The sequence below is a fragment of the Epinephelus lanceolatus genome, chromosome 17 (genome assembly GCF_041903045.1).
Source record: "Epinephelus lanceolatus isolate andai-2023 chromosome 17, ASM4190304v1, whole genome shotgun sequence".
Classification (NCBI taxonomy): domain Eukaryota; kingdom Metazoa; phylum Chordata; class Actinopteri; order Perciformes; family Serranidae; genus Epinephelus; species Epinephelus lanceolatus.
The window spans coordinates 31346447-31361771 of record NC_135750.1 but is presented as its reverse complement, the minus strand read 5'-3'; the positions used below and the strand labels follow the sequence as shown (position 1 = coordinate 31361771).

Here is a 15325-nt window from a genome sequence, read left to right as displayed (position 1 = left end):
ACAGGAAGAGGGTTAGTCTCAAGTGTCATTAATATTAAAGGGACAGTTAACCTCAAAATCACAAATACATGTTTCTTCTTACCTGTAGTGCTAATTATTAATCTAGCTTGTGTTGGTGAGAGAGGTCACGTGTTGGAGGAGAGAGATGTCTGCTTTGTCTTCAATCTGAAGGAACTAGATGGCACTTGGCTTGTGGTGCTCAGAGTGCCAAAAAAATATATTTAAAAACTCAACAGCAATGTCTCTTTCCAGAAATCATGACCCGGTTACTCAAGATAATCCACACACCTTGTTGTGAGCAGTTTCATGTAGGAACTATTTTCTCTCTAATGAACTACATCCAACAACCGTATCACCACGCAGAAGGAAGCGTGCATCTACTGCTAGCTCACCTAGCACCGCTAAGCTAGCTAAGGTTACAGCTAACCCAAGGAGGACGCAATTTATGTTTACACCTCCCACTTTCACAAGCATGAGCTGCTCGTCCATGATTAGATGCACACTTTGTTCTGCACGGTGATACCTTTGGTGGGTGTATTTCTATGGAAAAAAAATGGTTCCTACATGAAACTGCTCACAACAAGGTGTGTGGATTATCTTGAGTAACTGGGTCATGATTTCTGGAAGGACACATTGCTGTTGAGTTTCTCAAATGCATTTTTTGGCGCTTTGAGTACCACAAGCCGAGTGCCATCTAGTTCCATTATATTATAGAGAGGGCAGACATCTGTACGCCTGATATCTCCAACACTCGACAACTCACACCAAAACAATCTAGATTGATAAACAGCATTACAGGTAAGAAGAAACTATGTAGTTATGATTTTGGGGTGAACTGTCCCTTTAAGTGTGTATATGAAACATTCTCTGATAATGAATATGAATGCACCTGTAAACCCCTTGATCTTTGCATGTGGTGTTGATAATGTCCAGCACAGAGTAAAAGATTATAACAATGCTGAATATAACAAGGGCATGAGCTTCACTGGCAAACTTGCACTTACACATTTAGCCTTGCTGTTGAAATTCTGGTTGGTTGCTTACCTTGCTCAAGGGCAGATCACTTGGCAACAACTTGCATGTATCAACAGCTCCCATTTTAGTTAAAAAGGCAAGACAGGGTGGGATGCATTCTTACCTAATCTAGACTAATATAAATTCAGGATCTGAGACTAGATGTTACAGGAAAGTAGAATGTGTGTGTCAGCCCTGGGGATGATGGTGAATACAGCTGATATTGTAAGAGAGATATGAATCTTAGTCGGAGGCTTCTGAAACCTTTTTATGTCAGAAAGTTACAGTGAAGCACAGTGAAGGCTGTGCCCTGAGGAGCTCCATCTGCCAGGATTTAGTTCAGAATTTCTTATCAGAGGGCAAATCAAATCTGTAACAGTTACTCCCTGGGCTTTCTAATAACTAATGAAGTACTCCTCACTTTGTTCGTTAACACTCTAGAGGTTCAGGCTGTGGTATCAATCATTTTGACAGTTTTAACTACCAAACAACTGAAGAGGATATGACTAGAACTCAATCTGTTTCTCTATTGTCAGATTAGTCGATTAGTAGAAAAGTGATAAACATTTTGATAATCAATCATTTATTTACCTAATATTCTCTGGTTTTAGCTTTTCAAATGTGAATATTTGCTGAACTTTACAGTCCTCTATGATGGCAAAGTGAATATCTCTGGGGGTTTGGACTGTTGGTTGGACAAAACAAGCAATCTACACGACATCTTCGGCTCTGGGACCCTGAAAGGAACACTTTACCCTTTCTTATGATCATTTATAGAGCTTGGTTATTGCTTTTTCTTTTCAATACCTGTGCAAATACAATTTCTGAAGGGGACGCCACTCTGCCACTTGGTAATCAGACGCCTCCAGTCATTCCCATGATGGGAAGGCGGCAGAGGGGAAGTGATTTTGAATACTGCGGTAGAGGAATGAAGCCATTGCCCCCATGTAAATGCGCAGAGTTCCCCATGTTGAACTTCTGGTGGTAGCCACCTGGCTTTGCCCCAACAAGCCGAAGGGGGCAGGCACAGCACAGGCAGAAAGGAGGCAAGATGGAGGAGCTAATAATGTTGGTGTCTGAAGACCCAGAGTTGTAGAATACTGCGCTAGTACCTTTTAAGAAGAAGAAAAACTGGGCCTGGGATAACATTTCCTCCAAACTTCCGATGACTGGTAAATTGTCCAGATGTGAAGAAATCTTTGGTCATTTCTGCCCTACTCTGCCTTACTCTGCCTCTGATTGTCTGACCCTGACATTCTCACCCTAACTCTAACCATCCCATCCCTCTTGCCTAGCAGTTCAGCAAAATTTTCCTCAAGGTCTTTCAACCAGAAAAATATCTCTTGGTTAAGGTTGGAGAAAAAGGTCATGGTTTGGATTACAATAAATAGATTCTGTCAGAAAGGGGATTCTTGGAGAACGCCTACAAGGAAAACTTCTCCTGTGGTCTTGCCAAAACCTAAGCAACCCAATCAACAAAGGCGACGAGTACTAGCCAGCCAGAGGGAGAATAGGGTGGGTTATGCCTTCGCTATCCTAGGCAATGTAGAAGCACCTGCCTCTCATCGCAGCCTTGGACCGTAGACTGTAAAAACACTTGCTGGGGCAGTTGCCACACGGTGATATGGAAGCAGCTTAGGTTAAAGTACATCAAAATGATATTTTTTCAGAACCATACAATACATAAAATATATCTAGAAACATGTTTTTCTTTTGCCAAATCCTTTGTTTATTTAAAAAAAGAAGCCAATCGAATTCTAGCTAAATAATTAGTCATTAAAGAGCTTAAATTTGTCTAAAAACGACAAAATCTTAATTTAAAATTGTGAAATATTTAATTTAAAAAACTGATTATTATGTAAAGATGTTATGAAAGCATCTTGATGCTGCCTAGACCCCATTTGTCAAATCCATCTGACAGGAACTCAGTCCCATCTCAGACAGCTGGTTTTGACACTGCTGAAGGTTCAGACCTGTTATAGGATCTTTGTTTATGCTGCCGCACTAAGTTTCATCTGAAATTTGTACCTGGTGGTTTGCAAAAGCTCCCCAAGCTAATTTCCTGATGGTATGAGGTACACTGCTCCAACTGAGTCCAGAACTGGACGATCAATAATCCTACATCAAACACCTGAGGGTTAAACCTCTCACTGCTGATGAAATGTTTCAAGACGCCCGCTGTGTGTGAATGGATTCATGAGAATGTCATGTGTGCCAAAGGTAAAGCCTGAGAACGCATCTAACCGGAGCTGGAGGCTGTAGCCTTGGCAGCTGTGTCCTGTGTCCGCTGCCCAAGCCGGGGCCACATTGTTTGCAAGCCACAGCTATTGTTGCCCATTCGGCTGAGCATTCAAAAGCGTTATTCCCTCCACTCTGGACCCGACAGCGCCACGCAGATAAAAATCTGCCCACTTGGTACAAACGGTAAACACTTAAAACGCTGAGCTTTGAGTTTTCTCCCCCTCCCCTCCTCTCCGACACATGTGGATGAGCACAGTGACGAGAGGTGGAGGTCGGAGGGCTCAGTGTAGTCAAATGACCTAAAGAGATCCAAAAGTCCCAAACAGACTTTAGTGTTTAAACACCACATAAGAATCCTATTAGTGTGGAGCGCAGGTTCAGGTTGACCTATCTTGACTTCACTACAGCTCATCTTTCCTCACTGCACATAAACAAGATATAAGAGAGTGTTTATGAGGGAGATCTTGATAAGGAACAGACTAAGCATTGAAAATATGGCTGAGTACCTGTTTTTAATGAGTAAAGTCTGCTCAGGAAGGTGAAGGGCTGCCAGATTCAGAGGCAGCTGGTGAATTTATTATCTATTGTTTGTTGTTTTTGTCCTTCATGAACTTCATGAAAAAGTGTGAGCAGCAGTTAATTATTTTTATGTTAAACATTAATGTGCACCTTCACTGCCACAAATCAGTCAATAAAAAGGAAAAGGCCAAGCACCTGCCCTTTTGCATCACCATCAGACAGCATTTGACTGTGAGGCTCAACCTGCCAGTCTGCCGTCTCAATCTGATATGATGTGATTACGATCGCAGAGGACCACACAATCCTCGCCACTAACATCATTTCAAATCAAGGTGTCTCCCAAGAAGCTCATGTGACTTTGTGTCTTAAGCCTCACACTGACATGTTAAGTTGAATTCCGCACATTCCTCTGCTTTAAGCGGCAGCCAGCAGCAGGCGAGTACGATCACATGTCAGAGCACGAGCACATGTCAGAGCACACGGGACTCAACACTTTGCCCTGCGTTTCATCTGGTGAATCTGAAGAATACTGAGATGTACAGAATGACAACAGCTACGCCTATTATCAGCTGTCCACATGACAGTGTGGGACTAGCGTGTGTGTGTGTACCCTGCCTGCTTCTCGGCTCAGCAGTTAGCCTGAGTTTCACTTCAGTAAACATGTGGCAGCCTGACCTTGCATCCTGGTGATAAGTCTTCTCCAATTATGGGTGTAATTGCTAAACAGCTAAGTGTGAGCTACAGGCAGGATTGCATCACTGAGGATCCCATGAGCCCTTAAAAAATTGCCCTCTCTGTCAAATGGTTATAATCAAATCGCAGAAAATACATACAGATATGCAGACTGACGACAAATACTGATATAACTATTGGTATTGGCTATGTATCTGATCTTAAAGGGGCATTAAAATTTACAAATAAATGGTGTGTTTACTGGTCAAGGAAAATACAGCCCATGGAAAGAAAGAATGGAAAATACTCCCATTAAAGAGGCCAGTACCAGCAAATAGTTGACATTTTTGCTTAAAAACCCAGATTCAACTTATGCTTGACTCAAACAAATTATAGAGTATCAGAATAATTGCAGATTAATTCTTGTGTCAATTGATTCATCATTTTAGCTCTGTTTGGAGCGGCAAACCAAGCAAATGTCTGGGACCCCAAAAACAGTTTTGGTAAAGGGTCCTCGGGTATCCAGGCATATTGGCAAATTTTGGATACTCACTGGATGTCATTAGATAGGACAGTCAGCTAGCTACCAGTAAAGCCGCTTTCCCACTTTAAACCCCCCCCCCAAAAAAATAACACCAACACCCACTAACGTATTTTGTATTTTATTAGAAAATTCACTCCCGAGACAAATGACTCTGCGGTAGTCACAGGTATTTATCAGCTCCAGCTCTGATTGGCTTCAGTCAGAAGTGGGAGAAATAGGACACCTGGGTGGACGTGCTATTTCTAGCGCCTTTGCTAGTGCAATGCAATGTCATGCCACCACAAAATACTATCTGTCTCCATCGGAGCAGCGCTTGAGCATTTTTCAAAATTTAGTTGACACTGAGTCTGAGAGAGAGACTGAATAAGTAAGAGACTTACAAAAAAGTAATCACAATAACATTCTCACTGGCCTTCCTGCCGCTTCCTACTGTTAACTAACCTGTTTTCTGGCCGGTCGGTGACGTCAAACATGACACACCAAAATAGATAAAATTATAGCTGCTGCGCAGCGATGGGTCAGGTCCGGACATTTTTAGGCAATTCTGAGCAACAAGCAGAAGAATTGGAAGACATTTAGGAATTTAGCAACACAATCTGCCTTTTGCATCAGCTGAGGCTTGAACTCACAACCTCTGAGACTAAGAATCAATTTCTATCTCACTGAGCTAATTAGTCAGTGACAATTCATGTGTAGCTTCACAAACTGACTAAGCCAGACGTGCAGGTTTAGCAGCCGTCCATGCATGGAAAAGCAGATGTCAAACCACTGTAAAAAATTCAGTTATCTAAACAAAAATCTTAAAAAATACACATATTACATCCAGACAGCATGGAGATGTTGGTAATTTATTTTAACAATGATTGATTTGCTTCATAAGTGACAAACTGATGTTTAACTAGTTGAGCTATGTGCAAAGTGAGAAGCCTCAGATAGTTTCACACTGAAGTATTGACACTGGATCTTTGTCCAAAGTTTGTTTTATTTTCAAGCATGAGAAGGCAGATTTTCTAGCACAAAAAAGACTTGAAGATGCTGCACAGTGATCAGTCACACTCAGGGAATTTTAAGCAGTAAGCTGGAGCACAAGAAGATGTTTACATTACAATGTGGATTCTGCACCAGTTGAGGCTCAAACCCGCAACCTCTGGAACCTAAGACGGTCATCTACCGCTCTGAACTAATTGGCAAGTAGCAACTCAACAGTGGCTTCACAAATTGAGTAAGCCATCCATGCATGGAAAGGCAGATTTGAAACCACTGTAAAAAAAATCAGTTATTAAGACAAAAATCTGAAAATACACATATTGCATCTAGACAGCCCGGAGATGTTGGTAATTTGTTTGTAACAATGATTGATTTGCTCCATAAGTGAAAAACTGATGTTTAAAATTGCCATTTTCACATTGACTCCAATTGTTCACATTAGAGCAAAATTCAAAATGCTGTCAAAAATTCAGTTTGTGAGATAAAATTCTGAAATTTGCCACACATCATCTACCATGACGCTAGAATTTTGTCATTTTTTCATGAACATTGAAGATTTATTTAGCAAGAATTTGCATGTATATGTTTACAGTACCGTTTACAGTCAAACATTTTGATGCACTGTAGGCTCAGTTTTTGATAAATCAAAAATCTGAGAAACATAGTTTTTGTAGGACAGTCTGAAGATGCTCTGTAGCAAGTTTGGTGTCAATTGAGCAAAAATTGCGGGAGGAGATAGGTTTAAGAAGTTTTACAGTTTTTGAAAAAAAAAAACAGAGTGATGAACTTCATAATTTTTAATAGGTTTAAATGTACAAAAGTTTCTTCAGTATTGGGGCTACAGTTTGATGAAAGTTGCAAAGATGTAGCACGTATGGTTGATTTGTTATGAATTTTCAAAGTTTTGAACTTTAGACGCTTGCTGTAGCGCCACCATCAGGACTATTGGCTTGAGTTTACAGCTGAGGATATCTGGCATGAGACTGGACCTTTGTGCAAAGTTTGGTGAGTTTTCACCCATGGGACGTATGATTTCCTCGGAAGAAGAAAGAAGAAAGAAGAAGAAGAATACCTAGGATTACAATAGTGTCCAGGCAGCTTAGCAGCTTAGCTGCCTGGACCCTAAAAATAAAACAGAAAAACATACTTGTCTAGACTGCTCTGGTCTACTGACAATGGGAAAGCAGTCTATCGCCTATTTTAACGGATATTCCCACATTTTAAAAACCAGCATACACACGCATAATTTGGTAGAAAAAAGATTATAACTGTCATATTTAAGATAGGTGTAACTGTCAGCACAATAAAATGAATATAACTTTCTGGTCACCAGAAACAAACAAACAAGAAGAGGAGGTGAAATGACACCAGGGGATGTTGGGTGGCTTAATAGGCTTCTTTGCCCAAGGCTCCACCAGAGTCTAGGATCGCCACTGTATTAGTAAAGCACAGTCACTTTAACCCTACTTCTTCGCCTGGCAACACTGGGCCACACAAAAGTAGATGACTGTACTTCTTCTCTACTATTTGCCTGATTTTCACTTCAGTAAACAGACAACTCTACACAGCATGACATGTGGGCCCTTGACCTTGACTCCTGGTGATAACTGGAGCTGTGAGCTGGCCAAGTCAAGAGAAAAGAGATAGAGGCACTCAGCAGAGGAAACTGTGTAATAAAGCCTAGGGAGGCCTGACTGACACACACAATCATTATCTCCTCAAAAGGCTATACGTTTCACGCCGGTTGGAATTTCACCCTGTGCCAGGCTGAGTTTCGTCTGCACACGTAGTCCTCTCTGCAGTAACAGGTTAACATTTTGGCTGGTGCTCCGTTCTCCTGAGTCTTTGCTTTGATCGAGTGAACAAGTGCTCCTTTTTCAAGTACGCCGCTGACTTAAGGGGGGAGTATTCTGCTGGCTTATTTTTCATGTTGGCTTGTTTGTCGGGCAGCGTAACTAAACATAGGGAAAACACATGGCTAGCCATGTGAAAAAGTCATACAGTATTGGGACTGTTCATGTTACTCTGGAAACAGACATGTCAGTCAAGGCAGGATGGCAGACTGAAACATATTCAAAACAGAATGAAACTGACTCTCAGGTGTCTCCTGTAGTGCTAGTACACATAAATGAGCCCTGGGGAATGTTATGTATGGACCAAAAGACAGGAAGCAGCACCGTGCATCATGCTCTCACTTATCAGTGTGGGGCGTTTGGTGATAAAACCAAATATGCAGAGGGAAGTTTCAAAGAATATACAGAACCTCCTTGTCGTTTCCTATGTCAACATGTGTGTACTGTAGCTAATGCTGGTCATATGTTGTGATATGAACCTACAGCCAACAGTATATTGTTGTATTTGGTCTACTGAGAGAGGAATTCATTAATTAACCCTTTTCCAAACTAGAATAATGCAGCTGTAATTCTACTTTACCTGTTAACTGTCACCTTTTAACATGAAAACAACGTATAACATTAAGCTAACGTTGATTCATTACCTACTGTCATGTTTCGACCATGAATAAAGTTAGCTGTCAAAGTTGTGCAGGTTTCTCACAGCAGGAACTATAACAAATATCATTATTAGTACTTGTTTTACGGTGTGTAAAATATTTTGTTAAAACTCACAATAAAACTTGATATTGGTTTCTTCTTATTGTAATTTGCGTCTTCTATTTTCCGGGTTGGACCTCAGATTTAGCCCGCCCACTCTGCGATCACAAGCCAATCAAATGCGAGTATGGATGTTGCGTTCAGGTACTGTCCACAATCTTGGAATTACGGGGAAACCGCATACGAACTACCAACAATGTTGAAAATAGCGACAGAAAAATAAAGCATTTGCTACAACGTAAAGAGGGGAGAGAAAAAGAACCATATTATACCTCACGGTTAGACTGACATATTATTAATCTATCATTTTTATTGTCATTATAATCATTATTTTTTTTATTATTATAGTCGTTATTCTTCTTCGTCTTATCATTATTAGTAGCAGTAGCCTAGTAGTAGTAGTTGTAGACCTAGAAGTACTAGTAGCAGCCTAGTAGGAGCAGAATTAGTACCAGTAGGTTTGTAGTAGCAGCAGTAATAGTATTACTATTACTAGTCCTCCATGTTGGTGTTTTTATTCTTGGTTCATAATAAGCATAAGTGTACCGCTCGGTCTCACTGTATTTGCCATGCATTCACACATTCACCCAAAATCTGTCACTTAATAAAAGGTATAAATTAATAATCTGCTACATTATGTCTCCTGTTCACTGTGCAGCTTTATTGTACTTTATAAAATACAATACTGAAAACAAGAAATTATTCCTAACCATAAGAGTCAGTTGAGTATAGTGTGCGTAGGCTATACACGTCCTGTCAGTTTGAATACAGAAAGTTACGAGCAGCACCTAAACGCGTCATGTGTTCTTTAAACCCCACGGAGTGAGCTGGCAGAGGGAATTTATTTAGTGCAATGATCCGTACGCGGCGACTATTTCCAGGGACTGACTTCAGTGTGTTTGTCTTTGAAGGCGTAAAAATAGCTGTGATCGATGAGTAATACTTCAAGGACTCGCTGTGTCATTCAATTTCTTTGACCTCCGCCACACAATTTGACAGCATACAAGCCAAGGGAAAATTCTGACTGCTACCGGCGAAACCTGATGGTCATTTGTCAATTCAGCCAAGCCACATGAGTCACAGCTTCGATGCATAGCACATTTAAAATGAAGGTCTTTATTGCTGAATGGTCTGAATCAGTTGAAAATGAATGCCTGTGGGGCTGCGTACTAATGGTAACCTATGATCACTGAAGGAAACACTGTATGACAAAGGCTGAAAAAAATGTTGATGATTCATGCGGTAAAGTGATTTCTTAATTGGTATTATTTCCAATTGACTACAATAAATAGCACATCAATCACTATAATATATGGAGCAATAATGAATCCCTGCTACTGATGAATTCAGGGTGACCTTATCCAAAGCTAGCCTACTTGCTGTAGGCCTGTTATATCGCATGCACTGATGCATTCCCTTGAGTATTTTTAATAGGCCTAGAATACACTGATAACAAGCATCCTACAGGTTTATATTTTTGAGATGCAGACCACCAGGGTACAACTGACAACATGTCAAAGGGTTCAACCTTTTAAAATACAGACGAGCAACAGAGCTAGGCCCAGGCCTGCTCTTACTGGAGTGTATTTACCTGGAAAGGCAGTATGTTGTTGCTGTTGTCAGTCCTGAAGGCGCTGTCCTCCATCCAGGGCTTGGGAGTGAGGGGACCTGGTCTTGGGAACTTGGGGGGTGCTATAACATTGCTGGTATAGGGCTTTTTCATGGGGGAGATGGGGTTCAGGGGTGACGGCACCCCGACGCTGACTCCCACCCCGACCCCTACCCCGACGCCTACCGCTCTGCGCGGGTCCCTGCCTGCCTGCAGCCCGCTCCAGGGGTTGGAGGCTGTGCTCCATGCGGCGTTTTGGTGATTATTCCAAGCGGACGACGAGGCAGAAGAGGACGTCGACGACCCTTTGCTGTTATTCATGATGGTCTGATAAGCGTTTCTCTGGGGGAAGGGACCCTGACTGGGGCTGACAGGGGATCTCCTCTGCTGGGGCTGCTGCTGCTGCTGCTGCTGCTGCTGCTGCTGGGCTTGCTGTTGATGCTGCTGGGACTGTGGAGCCAGACCGATCTGCGGGGAGAAATTACCCCCGAAGACCGGGTTGACATGATGGGGGAAGTTCTGGAAAAGCATCGTCCCGTTCACCGAGGGTATTCCCTGGAAAAAGCTGTCGTCCACGGCGTTTGTGGTTCCCGTGGACCAAGTGCTCCCAAAAGAGGAGGACGGGGAGGAAAGGGGGCCGCCGGTCTCCTGCGGCTGGTGGTGGAAGCTCAACCCGGGCAGGATCGGCGACTCCATCGGCACTTTGTCCTTGCTGCTGCTGCTCAGCGCTGAAGTCGCTTGGTTGCTCCCGGTCGACGGGCTCTCCGACTCCGATGAAGAAGAAGTGGGCTCCGATGACGGGGTCGGGGTGGAGGGAGGAGGGTCTACTTGCGTCGGATCTTGCTGATGGTGAGGCTGGGCTTTGTTTTTGTCCATCAGTAAATCATCCTGCATGGTTTGCTGAGCTGCAACGGGGGGAAACAGAGACGAGCAGTTATTATTATTGTTGTAATTTAGGTGATCATACACCGGGCTCGCCGGGCTGCTGCTGTAGTATCTGATGAACTGGGACAACTCCGACAAGGATATGATGTTAGAGGGACCAGGCAACTGCAAAGCGAATGCGTGATCACCCATTTAGCCAAAAAGAAGAAGAGGAAAACACACTTCCCAAGACTATACCAGAATGATTCATAAATCCCACAAATTATACCCGGAGCATGCGGCTGCAGATATTCACCAGATTTCGCCACGTCTCGTTTTTCCTTCCACGCAGGAACTCCGGAGCTGCAATGTGAAACTGATTCAGTGTGTGTTTTTTGCCCAAGGACCTCCCCTACATTCATTTACATACGTCAGTAAATACAGCTGTCCTTCAACAGGGCTAAAAGACAGGTCTACCTTGGACCCAGGATCTTCGACACAAGGCAGATGTTTTTAAAAATGACTCCCACCAAAAGGCACACTTCGCCCTTTTTATGCAGTGGAAAGTGACGCACCTGAGCCGCTTTATTACACCGCAAAGATCTCCCATGTACCGGCTAAACCTTTTCCCTACAATAAAAATGTGTCAGTCTTGTAATATTTTAGCACTATGCATAAGACAGAGATAATGCAATAAATAGGATAACTGACCAGATGAGTATACATTACAAAAGTCCTACAGGAATGACATGATTTATAGTAAGGGGTTTTATTATGGCGCAAAGAGGGACTCTGCCCGAGGTCCGCATTGACACAGCCCCGGGTTGGCATTGACATAATACAACATGTACCCATGTAACTTGCATTTTAATAACTTAAAGCCAAAGCTAGAACATCACTGACAGCTCTCCTCGGTGTCCTCTATGTAAAGTTAAACACTACACTATACACCTTTCATGCACATTTATGCCTTACTTTGCATTACAGAGACAACGCCTTGCAAAAGACCAATAAAAAGTACACCGTCGACTATTTTATCATGACGGCAATCTTACATTCAGAAAACCACACAGCTGCCACATTATTACATTCAACACCGAGCACAATCTAAGATGTAAATAGACCACAATATGCTCGATCATTGCAAGGCTACACTGAACTATAAGCACAGCCTATTCTGTCAGCTGGAGCACATGCAAGGCATAACCAAAGGCTGTGACACAGTGTCAGATCACCCACAATAACACTGATAAGACTCCCCTCTCACTGTCTGAACTGGCTGCAGAAGAGAGCTAACATGCAGCCCACACTGAGGCCTTTCAATAACACGACTGCAATAGTCTGTAGACTTTGAAAATAACACTCCAGATGACATGTCGGATCATTTCAGCAGTCATACAAGTTGGACTTTCAAAGGTAATCGCAATAGCCTGCATTGTACACACCCCACCAGATAATCCGTGTTTTCTCCTCCAAGAGCTGCGCTTCCAAGGTCATCAAAGCAGCAGAATCAGCAGCATACAGTGGCTCACCTCCCCGGCCCCTTCACCACACACACTGCCAAAACCTCACCACTCAAATGCCTATTTGTCGCGCCGATCGAGCCATCCGATACATTTCATGAAGCTGTCTTGCCTTGAAATCCCCCCTTTAATCCATATGTGTCCCCTCACTACACAAACGACAAAACAGCATGCACACACAGCGTGGTCGCTTCTCGGCCTCACGTGAAGTTTGAATTACCTTTATCGTTCACCTTTTGGGATTCTGTAAATAAAGATATTTCTGTTTGCCTCGTCTGGGTTTAGATATGACAAACGAGCTACCCTTGTGCCGAGATAGTCAGCAGTTGCCTCAACAGCTGATTGACTGCGGCGCATGGATGATGCCGAGGGGGCTGTAGGGAGTTGTAGTTTCTTGCTATGCAGTGGCTGGTCAACAAATGGAGCCTAGGTTCCCTCTTGCTGTGGTTACAAAACAAAATTAAAAGAACATGAGCTTCAAAGCCGACCTAAAGGTGAGGTTACAAGATGAGGCAACTCGTTAAAGCTGCCATAACAAATAATAATAGGCTAATAGTAGTTGTGATTGACAGTAACAAACTCCCCCTCTCTCCTGCTCCCTATCTGCTTTACATGCACGCGAACTGTTTGCACGTTAGACATTGAGCAGTAGCCCACTTTTCCAAAAACCCGATCTGACACAATAAAACTTTAATAACCAGGTAAAGACCAGCAGAGAAGGTGTAGGCTATTTTGTCCAGCTAATGTACCCTAATTAAACATCTTACCGCTGTTAGAAGTGTTCTGCAGCCATATATGCATCTTCATGATGCTTGTGTCTTCAAGAAGCCGTGGTCTCTCCTTGGCACACCTGCCGGTGGTGGATTCAGACCATTAATTTGATATTTTTGTTCATAAGAGGGAGGGAAGCGTTATGGAACTACATTTCCCATGCCAGTGTCATGTTGCCCTTTGCGGCGCCGTCCTTGTTTTGATGACGCAAACGCGCACAGCACTGCTGTTACCTCAGAGACGGCAGTTAATGGAGTCAAGCGGTTACGCCAATGCGATAATATTAGTGACAAACGAGGCCGTAGCCGATGCAAAGAGGATTTTTACCTGAAATATTGCAGCGGTCGCAGATAGATGCTGTCTACATTGCCATGACGGCGAAGGAGTAGTTTTATGTTAGATAATTGGCTCGTTTGCAGCTGACGCGCAGTATCAACACAAAGGCCTATGTAGCTAGTTAGCGTTAGTTTTTCAGCTAGCTAGCAAGTGCTGTAACGCCAGCCTCAGCTGCAGCAAATTACCAGGCGTGCCATTTTAATGTTTTAACTGTAACACAGTTTGTCTGCTCTACTAACAAGACACCATTGAGTATTTTTTCCCTTGTTTTCTTCAAAAATGGCGGAACAGGGTGCAGTGGTCATGCAGCAGAATTTGGACAGGTGAGTAGGCTAACATGATAATGGAAGCTACGTAGCTTTACGTAAAGCCTCTACTTTTGGCAGAAACGGGGAAAGTTAACTTCGTTTTTGTCAAAATGTTCAGACACGTGTTGAAAGTATATGTAATTGTCGTTTTATACCGACTACTGACTTTAAACTGTTGAATATCTTTAACGTCTGCTAACAGTGTAACGTTAGTTCTGCAGTGTTGATACAGGACGTCCTCTCCTCTAGGCTACGTTCTTGTGTCATATGATTGATAACCTTTACTGTATAAAGTGATCCTAATATCTGCATATCATTTTGACCTTATTCACCTTAACAATTTATATATATTATTCAGCGATAACCTTGTTTCCTGTGAATGAACTAAAGGTCAAAGTGTCACCTGCCACGTTTCTCAAAACATTTGGCCTGTTAACTATTGACCTGAAGTTGAGGGAGGAAAGGCTGTGTCCAGTAATATTTCCTAAAATGTCACGTTTATAGTTAACAATCGTTATGGCACTGAATGAGTAAAGTGTCTGCTTATCTTTTGTTACATAAGACTCTGATTAAGTCCTATTTCCATGGCAAGTTTACTCAAATCCCCCTGCAGACATACTATGTAAACATGCACTGGTACATACAGTAACATTAGGAACATTAGGAACTGTTCAGTGATAAGACTTTGAATTGTGTGCGTAAACAAAGTTTGTGTTGCACATGCAAGATTTGAGAGAAAATCATTTTGAGCATACACTGAGAATTAAGGCTGAGTGGTGATGCTGACTTCAGGGAAAGTTGTATGAGAGAGGAAGTATGAGCAGGTGTTATGAGTCACTAGTTAGGAATATAGAAAATGCAAACTGCAATGTGAGTGTTTTAAGGGGTCAACTCAGTGAAACTTACCTCAAAATCAGTGAAACTCACCTAAAACCTGATTAAAAAAGCATTAGGCATCATGGGAATACATTTTTTGAAGCTGCACAAGGATCAAGAAGCAAGAGTAGCTCTGTCTAAATAGTAACAAATCAATGCTAACATTATGGGGCAAATAATGCATAATGACTGACCCTTTTCATATGATTTAGAAATAATTGAAAACGTTCAGCTTTATGTCACACTGTCAAACTGTCGTAGCTGCCTGTACACACAAGTTAGTGAATTCCTTTTGAAGCCCTTGGAAAGTGTTGCAGTGGCAAGTTTTACAGCTGACTCAAGAAGTTCAGACATGTCTTCTGACATTGAAATGTCTGACAGCGCTCTGGATAGACTGAAGCCTTGCTAGGCAGAATGCAGCACCCCCAGGTTGAACAGTTTCATGGTCA

At 42.5% G+C, this 15325-nt stretch overlaps 2 protein-coding genes across 14 annotated transcripts in view; one reads left to right on the top strand and one right to left on the bottom strand.

The window, feature by feature from the left end:
- cpeb3 (cytoplasmic polyadenylation element binding protein 3) overlaps window positions 1-12943 on the bottom strand; it is a 53834-nt gene extending 40891 nt beyond the window's left edge. For 3 of the 12 annotated variants that reach the window (XM_078176277.1, XM_078176282.1, XM_078176283.1), the window contains exons 1-2: window positions 12806-12943; window positions 10181-11103 (exon numbers count right to left, since the gene is read on the bottom strand). In XM_078176277.1, coding sequence (XP_078032403.1) covers window positions 10181-11092 — 912 coding nt within the window. In that variant the 5' untranslated portion in view covers window positions 11093-11103; window positions 12806-12943. Of the gene's footprint in view, window positions 1-10180; window positions 11297-11351; window positions 11426-12507; window positions 12772-12805 lie in introns of those variants that run through there. The other 9 variants (XM_033612504.2, XM_033612509.2, XM_033612511.2 and 6 more) reach the window with 6 other exon arrangements.
- A 629-nt stretch (window positions 12944-13572) lies between these two features.
- marchf5 (membrane-associated ring finger (C3HC4) 5) overlaps window positions 13573-15325 on the top strand; it is a 31871-nt gene continuing 30118 nt past the window's right edge. Inside the window, exon 1 of one of the 2 annotated variants that reach the window (XM_033612985.2) lies at window positions 13573-14015. In XM_033612985.2, coding sequence (XP_033468876.2) covers window positions 13972-14015 — 44 coding nt within the window. In that variant the 5' untranslated portion in view covers window positions 13573-13971. The remainder of the gene's footprint in view (window positions 14016-15325) is intronic. The other variant, XM_033612986.2, reaches the window with a different exon arrangement.